Genomic DNA, 12,011 nt, shown 5'->3' on the forward strand with positions numbered 1-12,011 from the left:
TTGGTCTTCAACCTTCAGCAACCCCACAACAGAAGGGTCCTCCGAGAGACCAGGCAAGGTGGACAGCTGTTTAATTTCTTCCATCTCCAAGGCAGCTACACCAAAAGCCCACCAGTACCCTTTTGGGTCCTTGAAGTACCCTCTCCTGAAGTAGTCTATGCCAAGGGTGCACGGAGCCTCTGGGCCAGTCACAATGGGGTGCTTCTGCCACCCATTCCCAGTTAGACTCACTTCAGCCTCCCATACAGTTAGCTGTTGGGATCCCCCTGTCACTCCAGAAATACAGATGGGTTCTGCCCCTTTATAGCTTGATGGCATTAGGGTACACTGTGCACCAGTGTCCACTAGAGCCTTATACTCCTGTGGGTCCGATGTGCCAGGCCACTGAATCCACACAGTCCAGTAAACCCAGTTGTCCTTTTCCTCCAACTGGCTGGAGGCAGGGCCCCTCTAGTCCTGGTCATAGTATTCGTTTCTCATTTCCTGTAAATACGAGTCAGAAGTCTCTTCATTAAGATCAGAAGATCGGCCCTTCTAGTCTGTCTGGGGAACTGCCCATTGGAAACTGGAGCAGCAATTTTCCTGGAAGAACCCCCTTTTGCAATTGTTTTTCCTTGCAACTCACGTACCCGTGCCTCTAGGGTCAAGGTAGATTTTTCCATCCCACTTCCTCATGTCCTCTCCGTGGTCACGTAGGTAAAACCACAGGGTGGCCCATGGTGTGTATCCACTATATCCTCTCTCTTGAGCAGAGGGACACTTACTTACTTCTAATGGCTGAGATACCGGTCTGTACAGGTGGGGAGTAGGACATATCCTCTTTGAATCGCTGGAACAGTTTCTCGGCTAGCATGTCTGGCAGTTTCTCCACAGCCGAGATGCAGGCCCGTAGGGAGGAAGAGAGACTTTCTTCATATTGCCTGAGTTGGCCAGCCAATTCACCCACCGTTTGTTCCTCTCTGTCTTTCCAGGTCATTACTGCCAATCATATGATGATGGTGCGCTCTGTACAAACTTCTGCCACATGGGTCGTGTGCACTTGACTTCATCTGGATCTTTGGATAGCTGCTCATTGTTCAGGTCATCATAAATCACCTCCAGCACGGCTAATTCCCTCAGGTACTGGATACCTCTCTCCATGGTGGTCCACTTGCCTGGGTGACATATAACATCTTCCTTGAAGGGATACCTTTTTTTCATGCCTGACAGGAGTTGCCTCCAGAGGCTGAGGGCTTGTGCCCCTTTTCCAGTTGCTTTGTCAATGCCCCCTTCCCTGGAAAGGGATCCCAGCTGCTTGGCTTCCCTACCTAGGGTACTGGCCCCGTTATCCCAGCATCGGAGCAGCCAGGTGACAATGTACTCACTGGACAATGGCTGAAATCCTTTTGCCTATCTCGCAGCTCACTCAGGGATAGAGATCGTGTGGTTACCATCTCATTTGTAAGTTCTGCCTCTCCCTCCAAGGAAGAGGAGGAATCCTCGGGAGTACTTTCTCGGGGGAAGCGGGGATTTCTTCCTTTTCCTCCTCCTGTTCTCGTGATGGCCCTGCTTTAGAGTAGTCTGCCTCCTCGCTGGCAGGGCAGTATGCTTCTTCTTCCTCCTGCTCCCTCTTAGGAGGAGCTTCTTCATCCCTTACTAAATGAGCTGACTTTTGCTTCCAAGATTTCTTCTTGTGTATGGGGGCAACTGATACTGGCACAGGTTGGTTCTCTGGTTCAGCTGCAGTACCTGTTGCTGGGGTTTGAGTAGCTGCAGTGCCTGTTGTGGGGGTTGGAGTAGACGCAGTGCCTGTCATGGGGGTTGGAGTAGCCGCAGCATTCTTAAATAGTTTTTTAACCCTAAGCAAGACCTGACACACATTCAGGAGACATAGCAATAGGAACATGCTGGTTTGAACATCCCAAGGATATTCAAAAGTCTCAAGAGCTGTTGTAATTAGCCTGGAGGAGCAGGGGAAGATGGAGGAAGGTGTCTCCCCAATAGGTTGACTCTCCAAGGAGAAAAAGTAAAAAGTGTAATTATTAATAATTTCCGATAGATGGCTCCTGAAGTACAGAGATGATGGCAACGCTGAGTACAAATACCAGATTGATCTCATGACCAGTAATTTTATCATACCATAAGCCAGTGTTACACAGTACAGCAAAGCGATAACCTTAATCCACTGCCCAGAGGTGATAAACAGCACATAAATACTGATAAACAGTATATACGGCAAGTAAGGTGTTGCATAACACAACTATGAGAACAAATACAACAACTTTGAGACCGAATAAATCAACATTGTGACCAGCAACTACTAAATATAATGAATGCTTATAACAAATTTGTTTTAACACACTCTGGTCAGATCTACCATTATCTCAACCCTTTGTGCCCCACGTTGGGCGCCAAACAGGACTGTCGTGGTTTAACTCCACTTGGCAACCAAGCACCACACATCTGCTCGCTCATGCTCCCACCCCCTCGTGGGATGGGGGAGAGACTCGGGGAAAAAAAGTAACCCCCTAAAAATAGGACAACAAAGGAAGAGAATACAATAATAATAATAATAATGATAAAAGAATATACAAAACAAGTGATGCACAATGCAATTGCTCATCACCCACTGACCAATGCCCAGCCCGTCCCCGAGCAGCGATCGCTGCCCCCCCGGCCAACTCCCCCTAGTTTATATACTGAGCATGACGTCATACGGTATGGAATATCCCTTTGGCCAGTTTGGGTCAGCTGTCCTGGCTGTGCCCCCTCCCAGTTTCTCACTGGCAGGGCACGAGGAGCTGAAAAGTCCTTGGCTAGTGTAAGCACTGCTCAGCAACAACTAAAACATCAGTGTGTTATCAACATTGTTCTCATATTAAATCCAAAACACAGCACTATATTAGCTATTAGGAAGAAAATTAACTCTATCCCAGCCGAAACCAGGACAGTAGGAGATACTGCTGTCCCTCCTCCAATGAAAGACACTATAGGCCAGGTGGGATGAAACAGCCCCTGAGGAGGTCAAAAGGGAAGCCAAGTTACTTCCCTCCTATTCCACTCTGTGGAGCCACCAAACGTGCCCCACAGCCGTGGGGAAGAGCACAGCCTGGACATAGCCTATGGCTGGACCCAGTGTCCTTTCCCCCTCCACCACCTGGTCTGCACTGCAGCGGGGGGCACCATGCAGGGTTTCTGGGCATGACGAGGGGGCATGACATGATGCAGAGGTCTTCCTGGACCTCAGTGAGAAAGGCCTGACAACAAATGGAGTAATAAAAATATCTGTTTTCATGACATAGAATAAAAAAGAGGAATATAGATCACAAGTAAATCTTACGCCCCTTCAGATGCTGGGCACATCTCCACAGATGGGATTTGTGCAGCATGCCATGGGAAAAATCTATCCAGGATCCATCAATGCTGCAGGAAAGTGGGGTGCCCTGTCTCCGAAGGGATGTAAGATTTACTTGCTGTCTATAGTCCCCTTTTTATTCTGTCTTATTAAAACAGCTATTTTATGACGCCACTTGTTGGAGCTTTCTCACCGAGATTCAGAAAGAGTCCTGCGCTGTCTCTTCTCCCCGCCCTGGTTGCAGAACATCACCCTGTTTCGCAAGGGCTGAGAGGAAGCCGTTTCCCCACCAAGTGACCAGAGCCAAAAAAGAGAAACGAAAAGCCCCGATAGCTTCTTCCTAAAGTCTGCAGGATCCTAAGACCAGGTCATCACAGGTGCCCAGCACTGGGCATGTGACTGGGACATTCTGGTTCCAGTTCGACCATCCCAGCCCTGCAATTGTGTCTGCAGAAACCCGAGCCGTGAGACAGAAGGTGGCTTGTGGCAACAAGGGTGTATCAGGAACCACAAGAAGCCACCCAGCTGCTCAGTGCCTCCAGCCAACGCCTTCCTCTGAAGAAGCCCTGCTTGATCCAAGGACGGAGGGAGCCAAGAGGGACATGATGCTGCCTGTGACCCACGTGCTAGCCTTCGGTGAGTGCCAGAGACTGTGTGCGCTCCCAGAGAGGGACATGAAGCTTCCGGAGACTCCATAGAGCTGTAGCATGGCTGTTTCTCTTGCAGGTGCTTGGCTGGTGGCACAGAGCAAGGCTACATCAAGTGAGTATCATGAGGAGGTAGACGAGGAGTTTGGACACATCTCTGGGCCCCTACCCATCTCCCCGGGCTCTTCCCCAGCCCCACAGAACAAAACTCACCCTTGTGTGGAGATGGGGCCTGGAGCCTCCAGGCTCCAGGGCAGCAGGGTGCTGGGGACTCCCTGTCTGTCTGGCAGCATCTCTCACCCTATGCAGGTGCCCCCACAATCTCCATCTTCCTGAAGCCACCTGGGGTGATCCCACCAGGAGGCTCCACTACCATCTGCTGCATTTGCCAGCATGACAATGGAAACTTCGTGCTGTACAAGAATGGCCAGCAGCTCCGTACCCTGGAGCTGCATGGCAGCAGGGCCGAGTTCTCCATCACTAATGCCACCCAAGAGGACACAGGTGCCTACAGCTGCCATTACCTGGATGGAGGCACTGTGCTGGCTCGCAGTGAAACCCTGGAGGTCATGGTGCAAGGTAAGGGATGTGCTGTTACCCCTTCATGTGGGGTCAGATGCCATGTGGGCAGACTGGGATGCACGTAGCCACTTAGCTTCACTGTCCTCATCATGAGCACGGTTTTTCCCCTCTTCCCTGGCTTAGAGAGATGGGGACCATCTTCACCTCTGCCTGAGCCAGGTGGTGGGATCATAGAGATCCTGGTGGCTCCTGCCACCATGCCAAAGCCCTGCACATTTTCTCGTGCCCTCTCTTCTCCCCACAGAGTTCCGTCTCCCCAAACCTGTCCTCTCTGTCCTGCCTGGGCATGAAGTGGCTGCAGGAGCTTACGTGATTTTCCGTTGCACCATCGCACACTCCAGTGCTGGCTGTTTCCTGTACCTGGAGGGCCAGATCAAAGCCCTCAACTTACTCTCAAAGGAACAAGATTATTTCAACCTCTCCCATGTGCATAAAGGCAATAGGGGCCGCTACAGCTGCCAGTGTTTCACCAGGAGTGCTTCGTTTGAATGGTCTGCTGTCAGCAAGACCCTGGATTTGGTGGTGAGAGGTGAGACATCCCCCCAGCCACATCCTACTCTTCTCTTCCTCCCTGGCATCTGCCACATCCTGGGGGAACTAGAAAAGAGGATGTGGGGGAAGAAAGCAACTGTAATAGGGGTCCAAGCAGAGGATTACAGCTTCCTTCAGATGTGTTTGAGCCTTCCCAACTCCTCAGACACCCTACAGATGACCTATAGACCCTATAAACACAGGGTTGCTAGACTACCAGTTGGGGGGCAAGTGTCAGGGGACACCTATGCCTGCACCTACCAGACCCAGGGAATCATACGTCTTGTCGGAACCCAGTGGCATTGTCTGGCTGGCAGTGGCAGGTCAGGGCCAGCTCCATGTTCCTGTCCTCCCCATCTTTGGTGCCACTGGGCAGGGTGACAGGTCAGAGACTGCGGGTAGGGGTTGTCCCTGGGGGCATGGATGCGGAAGGTAGAGCCAACAGGAGCCCTTCAGTCTCCCTTTGCTCCCTATGAACTTCCCTTTATCCCTCTTTAGACCAGGAGCTACTCAGCGTGTCCTCTTGTCCACGTGTGTCTGTTTGCCCTGGAAGCCCCATGTGTACCCCTTCTGTCCCCTTGGGTGCCCTGTTGCCCCCATGGGACTCCTTTGGTCTGGGAGCTCCCGGGGGGGGCTCCTCCCAGGGGCCCCCAGTGACTGTCCCTTCCTGTCCCCTGCAGATTACACCTGGAGCAACGTGGTGCGCCTGGTCCTGGGGGCCGGGGTCCTGGTCCTGCTGGGGCTGATCGTGGCTGAGGCCATGCACAGCCACCTGCACAGGCTGGGCCGGCCGGGACCCCACTAGGATGGAGCGCAGCTCCCCTCTGCCTCTGTGGGAGAGATGGCCATGCTGCCCCAGCCGCCGGAGCTGGGGGGGCCAGCACGCTCCCCGCACGCAGAGCTCCCCGTGACCGAGACCAGTAAGGGAACACTGGGATTCCCCTCCAGCGTCTCACAGTGGGATAAATAAACCGTGCCTCCCCATCCGGCTGCCTCCGGGAGTCACTCTGCGGGACGGGCAGGGTTCGGGCTTTGGGCTCTGCATGGCCGGGGTGACCCCCACGGCAGGGGACGGGGCTCCGGCCAAGGGCCACGGGAGGGGGCGGGGCTCTGGGCTGGGGTGGGGCCCTACAGAAGGGGCGGGGCTCTGGGCTGGGGCCCTATGCTGGGGCGGGGCTATGGCCTGGGGGAGGGGCCCGGGGGCACAGCAGTCCGCCCCCGCCTCCCCACCCCCACCCCCACCCCCCCCCGCCCCGGTGTGCGTGTCTGTCTGTCTGCCTGTTTCCTTCTGTCCCCAGCAGGGACGAGCGCCTTTCCCCAGGGGAGGCAGCAGGGCTGAATAACCAGTCTCCAGCTGCACAGACTTCCGTTGCTCACATCCGTTTATTATTTTAAAACACTGACGAAAACACATCACGCCATGATCTATATATATAAATTTACTTTTCTACAGATATAAATTTATATATATAGGACCTTTAAACCTCTGTATACTCAGGACACAAAGTTCCAGAATAGCTTCACTGGCTACAACAAAAGTATTTCTGTTGTGAAAACACAAAGAGGAGGTGCGACTATCAAAAACGTGGAAAAAAAGAAATTAAAAACGAGTGCAAAATGAATGAAAGTGCAAAAAAGCTTTTGTTATCATAATCACGCTCCTTCCAAAATACGCCCCCCCTTTCCTCCTTCCAAGGATGAGCGAGCCTCAGGCCCCAGAGGGAAGGGTTGGATTGGAGGCAGGGAGCTAGGCTGCAGCCCTCAGGTCTTTCCCTCTCCTTTGCACCGACAGGTCCCCTCCCAGAGGCTGAGGAGTGAGGAACAGAGGAGCAGGAACGGCAAAGTCACATCCCTCTCACGGCTCCCTCCTCTTCTCCAACACCCCTCACTGCACTCACATCTCCAGATTTGCCTCTGCAGGCGGCAGCTGCCCTAAACCCTCAACACTCCCAGACAATTTGGGGGGTTTCTTTCTTTTCTAAAAGTGCTTGTGATCAACGTGGAAATCACTGGAGGAAGGCAGAGGCAGGCAGCTGTGCTCTGGCGAGGCGGGCATGGCCGCCCTCCTCGCTGAGCTTCAGGCTGGTTGCTCTCACGGAAATGGAGACCTTGGCCTCACACCGTCACGATGCTGCCCATTTCCATGAGAAGGGAAAAACCCCTTCCTGAGAGGCTCCAACTGCTCCTGTGCACCCGGAGTCACCTGCAGACCAGCCGCCCCAGAAGACATCCCATGCCCGAGGCTGGAGCATGTGGTGGGACATCTCCCATGGCTCCAGCTAAGCCCTGCCAACACCATCTGCAGCAGCAGGGGCAGGAATGACAGGAGCACATGCTTGGGGGCCTTCACTCAAAAAAATATTTGACTTGAAAAATTCTTCATTGACTTAGAAATTTTGGCTGCAGTCACATCTCTCAGAAAGACCCCAGAGAGGAACCTGTGGGCCAGACTCAGCCCCATTGTCCTCTCCGGCTTCTTAGTGACACGGCAGTAGACATCCCTGTGAGGAGTTTGGTCAGGCAACAGTGGAAAGATGAAAAACTTCAATGCTTCTGCCTTGGTCACAGCTGCCCTAGATGCTCCCTGAGGGGGGGGACTCCCAATCAATGCTCTGTGGAGATGGAGGACCTGCCAAGGCCAGGGGTGCAGCAAACCTTCCTTCTCCTTGCTTCCCTGCTGGGACCAGAGACAACTTCTGCTCACGGAGGACACATCACCCGAGACCCTTGGACCAGAGCCTGCTGCCTCCACAGCCTCAGAGACCACCACATTAAAACAGTGACACACCAACAGTAGAGGAAATGGCATCGTGGTACTTCCACAAACACCCATCCACACATACACACACAATGCTTTGGGTTTGGTTTGGTTTTAAAGGAAACACGAAGAAGGTTTTAACAGTAAATAGCCCTTGACCACCTACAAAACCTGTAACTCTCTCACCCAGATGAACCCAGAAGCTTTGCACCCGAACAGCTGAGTCAGCCTGAGAGGCTGATGAACTGATGCTCAAGACAGCAGGTAAGTGTGTATGACAGAGACCCTCACATCTCGCATCACCCTTCCAGCGGTTTTCCTGGCAGCTGCTCCCTGCGCAGAGCTCAGACCCAGCAGAGACCTGGGGTCCAGCTGTGCAGCCAGGCTCCACAGCCAAGGGGGAGCAGCTTGGCAGTCCTGTCCAGTTTGCATCTGCTCTGAGGGAGGTCGAAAGAGCTCAGGTAAGGCAGTACCCCATGGGCACAGCTTCCTGCTGATGCCCATGGCTGGCACAGTCTGGAGCATGCACCTCTGCCTGTTTTGCTGGTGCCCAAGCAGAGCATGGTTTGATTGCACCCAACAGCAGAGCAAGAGCTGGTGGTGTTGGTTGCACCCAGTCTTGTGGGCCAGCCATGGCTTGACTCATGGCTCCTCTTCCCCTTCAGCAGGGATCTTCTGAGCTCACCACCACCACCTCTGCTCTCCAGGGCAGCCCTGTGAGAGACAAGACTCTCCATCCTTCACGCTAGTTTCCGATCTGACACCTGGGTAGCAACTCCTCTCCCAGCACCCAGGGACAGTGCTTAGTCCCTTCCCTAACAGGAGGAATGACTTAGCATGAGGGAATGCAGCAGATGAGAATAGGATGCTTTCATAAGATGATTCCTTATAAGCTCAATAACCATGTCCTGTGCAAGGGTATCAAAAGCCAAACAGGAGCTGTTGCATTCCAGATCACACTTGGAGAGATCTCAGTACCGGTCACACAGAGAGTCTCACAGCTGAAGCTCCCAGGGCTTCTCTTCTTCTCCCTCAGCACACAGTGGCCCAGAAACAGACTCCCCATCAACTGAAGAGACCAACTTCAGGACCATTTACTGAGGATCAAGGGTGACTTGGGGAGTGACTGTGGGACCCAGGGACGTGGATGTTCCTTCCCACTCCCCCTCTCTCCACAGCTGGCCACAACTGCAGTGCTTGAAGAGATGGGAGAAAACAGAAAAAGGAAAGGAGAGGAAGAGCTGCCTAAATCAAACCCAAGCACTGACAAAACAAATACACAGACTAGTTGCAAGTCCTGTGTGAAGAGCAAGCAGCAGACTTTTCAAGAGCAGGTCAAATGTGACCCCAAATATTCAATAACAAAGAGTCAAAATGCTACATTTCCATGGGAAGCCTAGAACAGATTGACCCAGGTGTGACAGCGGCTCCCAAGGCAGTGCTGCTCCAAGACACATTGCTGGTGCACTTGCTAAGATCTCTTCATCCCTGTCTTTGGGCACTGGGAAAGGAGGAAAAATTGTCTTGCTACTGATATGTCATTCTTGGCAATGGGAAAGAAAGTGGACGTGGGACTCAGATCACATCACTGCAGACTATGGAGAGCCCTCGGGGCACGTGGCCGCCTTCCAGCACTACACTACCACACCACTGCTTCAACAGCACCCACAGCAGGCGTGCACAGGATGACAGACCACGGCGAGAGCAATGTGGGTGTTGCCAGTGGACACAGGGACTATCAGAAGCTGCCTGGGACTCTTGTCAGGACCCCCCAGGCATGTTGGCTTTTCTGGCTCTGGAGTCCTAGCCTACTCGGCCTCTCCTCCATTACAAGGGACAGTGTTACATGGGCATTCCCAAAGTGCCTGCACCTTTGTTGAAAAGGTGCTGTGTTACTAAAAGGACAGTAAAAAAACAGTTAACTGCTGAATTTCATTTAGCTCTGCAGGTAAGGAATCCAGGGACAGCAGAAGATCCTGCTCTTCAGACAGCAAAACCTGGGGGCCTAGCGAGGGCAAAAAAGGGGAAGGCAGTGGCTTGGCAGAATCAAGTCAGCCAACTCAGGAACGCCTTCAGAAGTGAGCTGTGGATCTGCCTATGAAGGAATAGGTACTTCTTGTCCTTGGCAGCTGTCTCTGCTCTAGAAAGGGCCTTGCTCCCAATACGTGGACCAAAGAGGGCCCAACTCTCCTTTGCAGAGGATTTTTTTAATTGCTGCAAGGGGAACAAGTTAACCAAGCATCCTTTCCCCCAGAGACATGCTGGCCAAGACAGCCTGAAGCGCAAGAGGAAATGGAGCTTGTTCTGCACCCATCCAGCCCTGGCCCCATGGGGCCCTGGGGCTGCTGCATTACAGTAAAGCACAGACGCTGGTCATGGGCGGAGCAGCAGCAAGGACACATTGGTCCCTGGAAGGGGCAAGAGGTGGGCCACTGGTTCCCAGTGCAGTGAAGGGGCAAAGCAAAGTCATCATCTGGCCTTAGAAGGGAAAGTCAGAAGAATTCAGAGAAAAAGGCAAAGTGAGCAGAAGCTCCTTGAGAGCACCCCTTGGAAACGATGTTAACACAAGCTCCCCCAGAGGAACACATTGAAGGGAAAAAAAATCTCTCAGCTGCTGAGCAAAGCCAGTATCAGCCTTTAAACGGGTGCAAGCACATACGCGGGCAGTCAGTCCCTTCCCTTACCTGGGTGACTTGAGTAGTGGTGTCAGTCCCCAGCTGCTACACCCTCTGCACCGCTCCCCCGTCCCTCAACACACACCCCGAATCGGTGCAGTCACAGCAGGCAGCTGTTGCGCTAAAACAGGCTCGTCCTACATCCACCCTCCGTCCCTGCAGCCACCCCTGAGGCTTGGGGTCAGCCTGTACCCAGCGCTGGAGGAGAAGGACAGTGGGAGTGGAGGGGAGAGGATGGGAGATGGACTGGTGGGAGAGAGGAGATGCGGCACCCGAGAGGACATGAGCAGGACATGACAAGCTGCGGTCAGTCGGGGAGAATCTCTTCCTGACCGGACAGTTTGGCAGCACCAGTGCTGAGGGAGGGTCCCGATTGGGCCAAGAAAAGTCACTTTAAGGTGTCATCAGCATTCTTGAACATGAGGATGGCATTGTAGATCTTGAGTGCCGGGCCCAGCTTGACACTCATAATCTTGACGATGTCAGCCTGCGTCAGCAAGAGGAATGCCTCGCCATCGATCATCTGGAGAGGAGAGCAGGGACAAAGGCACTCACCGACTTCTTAGGGACAGCCAGCACGGGCATGACCTGGGGACGTGTACAGTTGCACTCACCCTCAGCCAGGTGCCACAGATGATCCCAGGGAGGCCAGGGGCAGGGTTTACCCACAGCACTCCCACGCTGCCCCAGGTAAGCCAGAGCTGGGAACTCACGCACCCAGGGAACAAGGCAGAGAGAGGGAAAGGCCCTTCCAGGGGCCACCCCTGGAGCTCACACTGCAGCCGGTCCAGGCTTCTGTGCCAGAGCACAACGGGCACAGCATACAGCCAGCAGGCAACCTGCTCTGGGCAAACACCATTCCCTGCTCCAGGTCCCGGCATGTGTGGAGGCTGCCCCCAGCTCAGCTTTGTGTGCCTGAGCACCCTTAAAGCACAGGGGCCATTTACTAACAGGCTGGGACACTTGCTGTACCCAGTGTGCCCAGGATCAGCCTGCCCTGGGTGTACTGCGTGCGCATGCCGGAAAGCAGCCCCTCTGCGCATCTGTCCAGAGGGGTCTAAAAACGATTAACCTGGCTGACAGACAGCAATGCCACTGAACTGCTGTGCTGGTGAGAGGATGCAGACAGGGAAGGATGAATGGGTGAGGAGTAAGCAGCTTCCCTCAGGAGGTGATGCTGCTATTAAGGCTGCAGCACCATCCTCCTCCCGCTCCCTCACCCTAGCCTTCTCAGAGGAGTCCTCCCTCACCCATGGCGGGAGAACAGGGCAGCATAGCTCCTTGGGTGTCAGCATTTCCCTCCTGCCACCATATCTGCACAGGCAGAGAGCTGCACACCCAAATGCAGTGGGGGGCTGCTGCCCCCAGGGCTGCAGGGTGGGATCACTGCCAGGTGCTGGACGTGCTCTCAGCATTCAGCAGCAATCCGTTGCAGGAAGGCCACTGGCCAATTCCCCCCTGCCCTTGTTGGCAAACAGCTGTCC

The 12,011-nt window shown here is 53.8% G+C and overlaps 2 protein-coding genes across 5 annotated transcripts in view; one reads left to right on the top strand and one right to left on the bottom strand.

The window, feature by feature from the left end:
- Positions 1-3,689: 3,689 nt before the first annotated feature.
- On the top strand, positions 3,690-6,074 carry LOC143167004 (osteoclast-associated immunoglobulin-like receptor). Its single transcript, XM_076351969.1, has 5 exons — positions 3,690-3,970; positions 4,061-4,096; positions 4,291-4,560; positions 4,808-5,092; positions 5,775-6,074. The coding sequence occupies exons 1-5, from the start codon at positions 3,937-3,939 to the stop codon at positions 5,897-5,899; spliced, it is 750 nt and encodes a 249-aa protein (XP_076208084.1). The 5' UTR covers positions 3,690-3,936; the 3' UTR covers positions 5,900-6,074.
- Positions 6,075-6,458: 384 nt separating this feature from the next.
- L3MBTL1 (L3MBTL histone methyl-lysine binding protein 1) overlaps positions 6,459-12,011 on the bottom strand; it is a 30,607-nt gene continuing 25,054 nt past the window's right edge. For 3 of the 4 annotated variants that reach the window (XM_076351681.1, XM_076351680.1, XM_076351684.1), the window contains one exon: positions 6,459-11,050. In XM_076351681.1, coding sequence (XP_076207796.1) covers positions 10,916-11,050 — 135 coding nt within the window. In that variant the 3' untranslated portion in view covers positions 6,459-10,915. The remainder of the gene's footprint in view (positions 11,051-12,011) is intronic. The other variant, XM_076351683.1, reaches the window with a different exon arrangement.

Source organism: Aptenodytes patagonicus, chromosome 14 (genome assembly GCF_965638725.1).
Source record: "Aptenodytes patagonicus chromosome 14, bAptPat1.pri.cur, whole genome shotgun sequence".
Classification (NCBI taxonomy): Eukaryota; Metazoa; Chordata; class Aves; order Sphenisciformes; family Spheniscidae; genus Aptenodytes; species Aptenodytes patagonicus.

Excerpts from the sequence above, each read along its gene's own strand:
- LOC143167004 (XM_076351969.1), top strand. The coding sequence starts at position 3,937 with ATGATGCTGCCTGTGACCCACGTGCTAGCCTTCG. Across the intron at positions 3,971-4,060 it reads GACCCACGTGCTAGCCTTCG|GTGCTTGGCTGGTGGCACAG; the intron begins GTGAGTGCCAGA and ends TTTCTCTTGCAG. Across the intron at positions 4,561-4,807 it reads CCTGGAGGTCATGGTGCAAG|AGTTCCGTCTCCCCAAACCT; the intron begins GTAAGGGATGTG and ends TTCTCCCCACAG.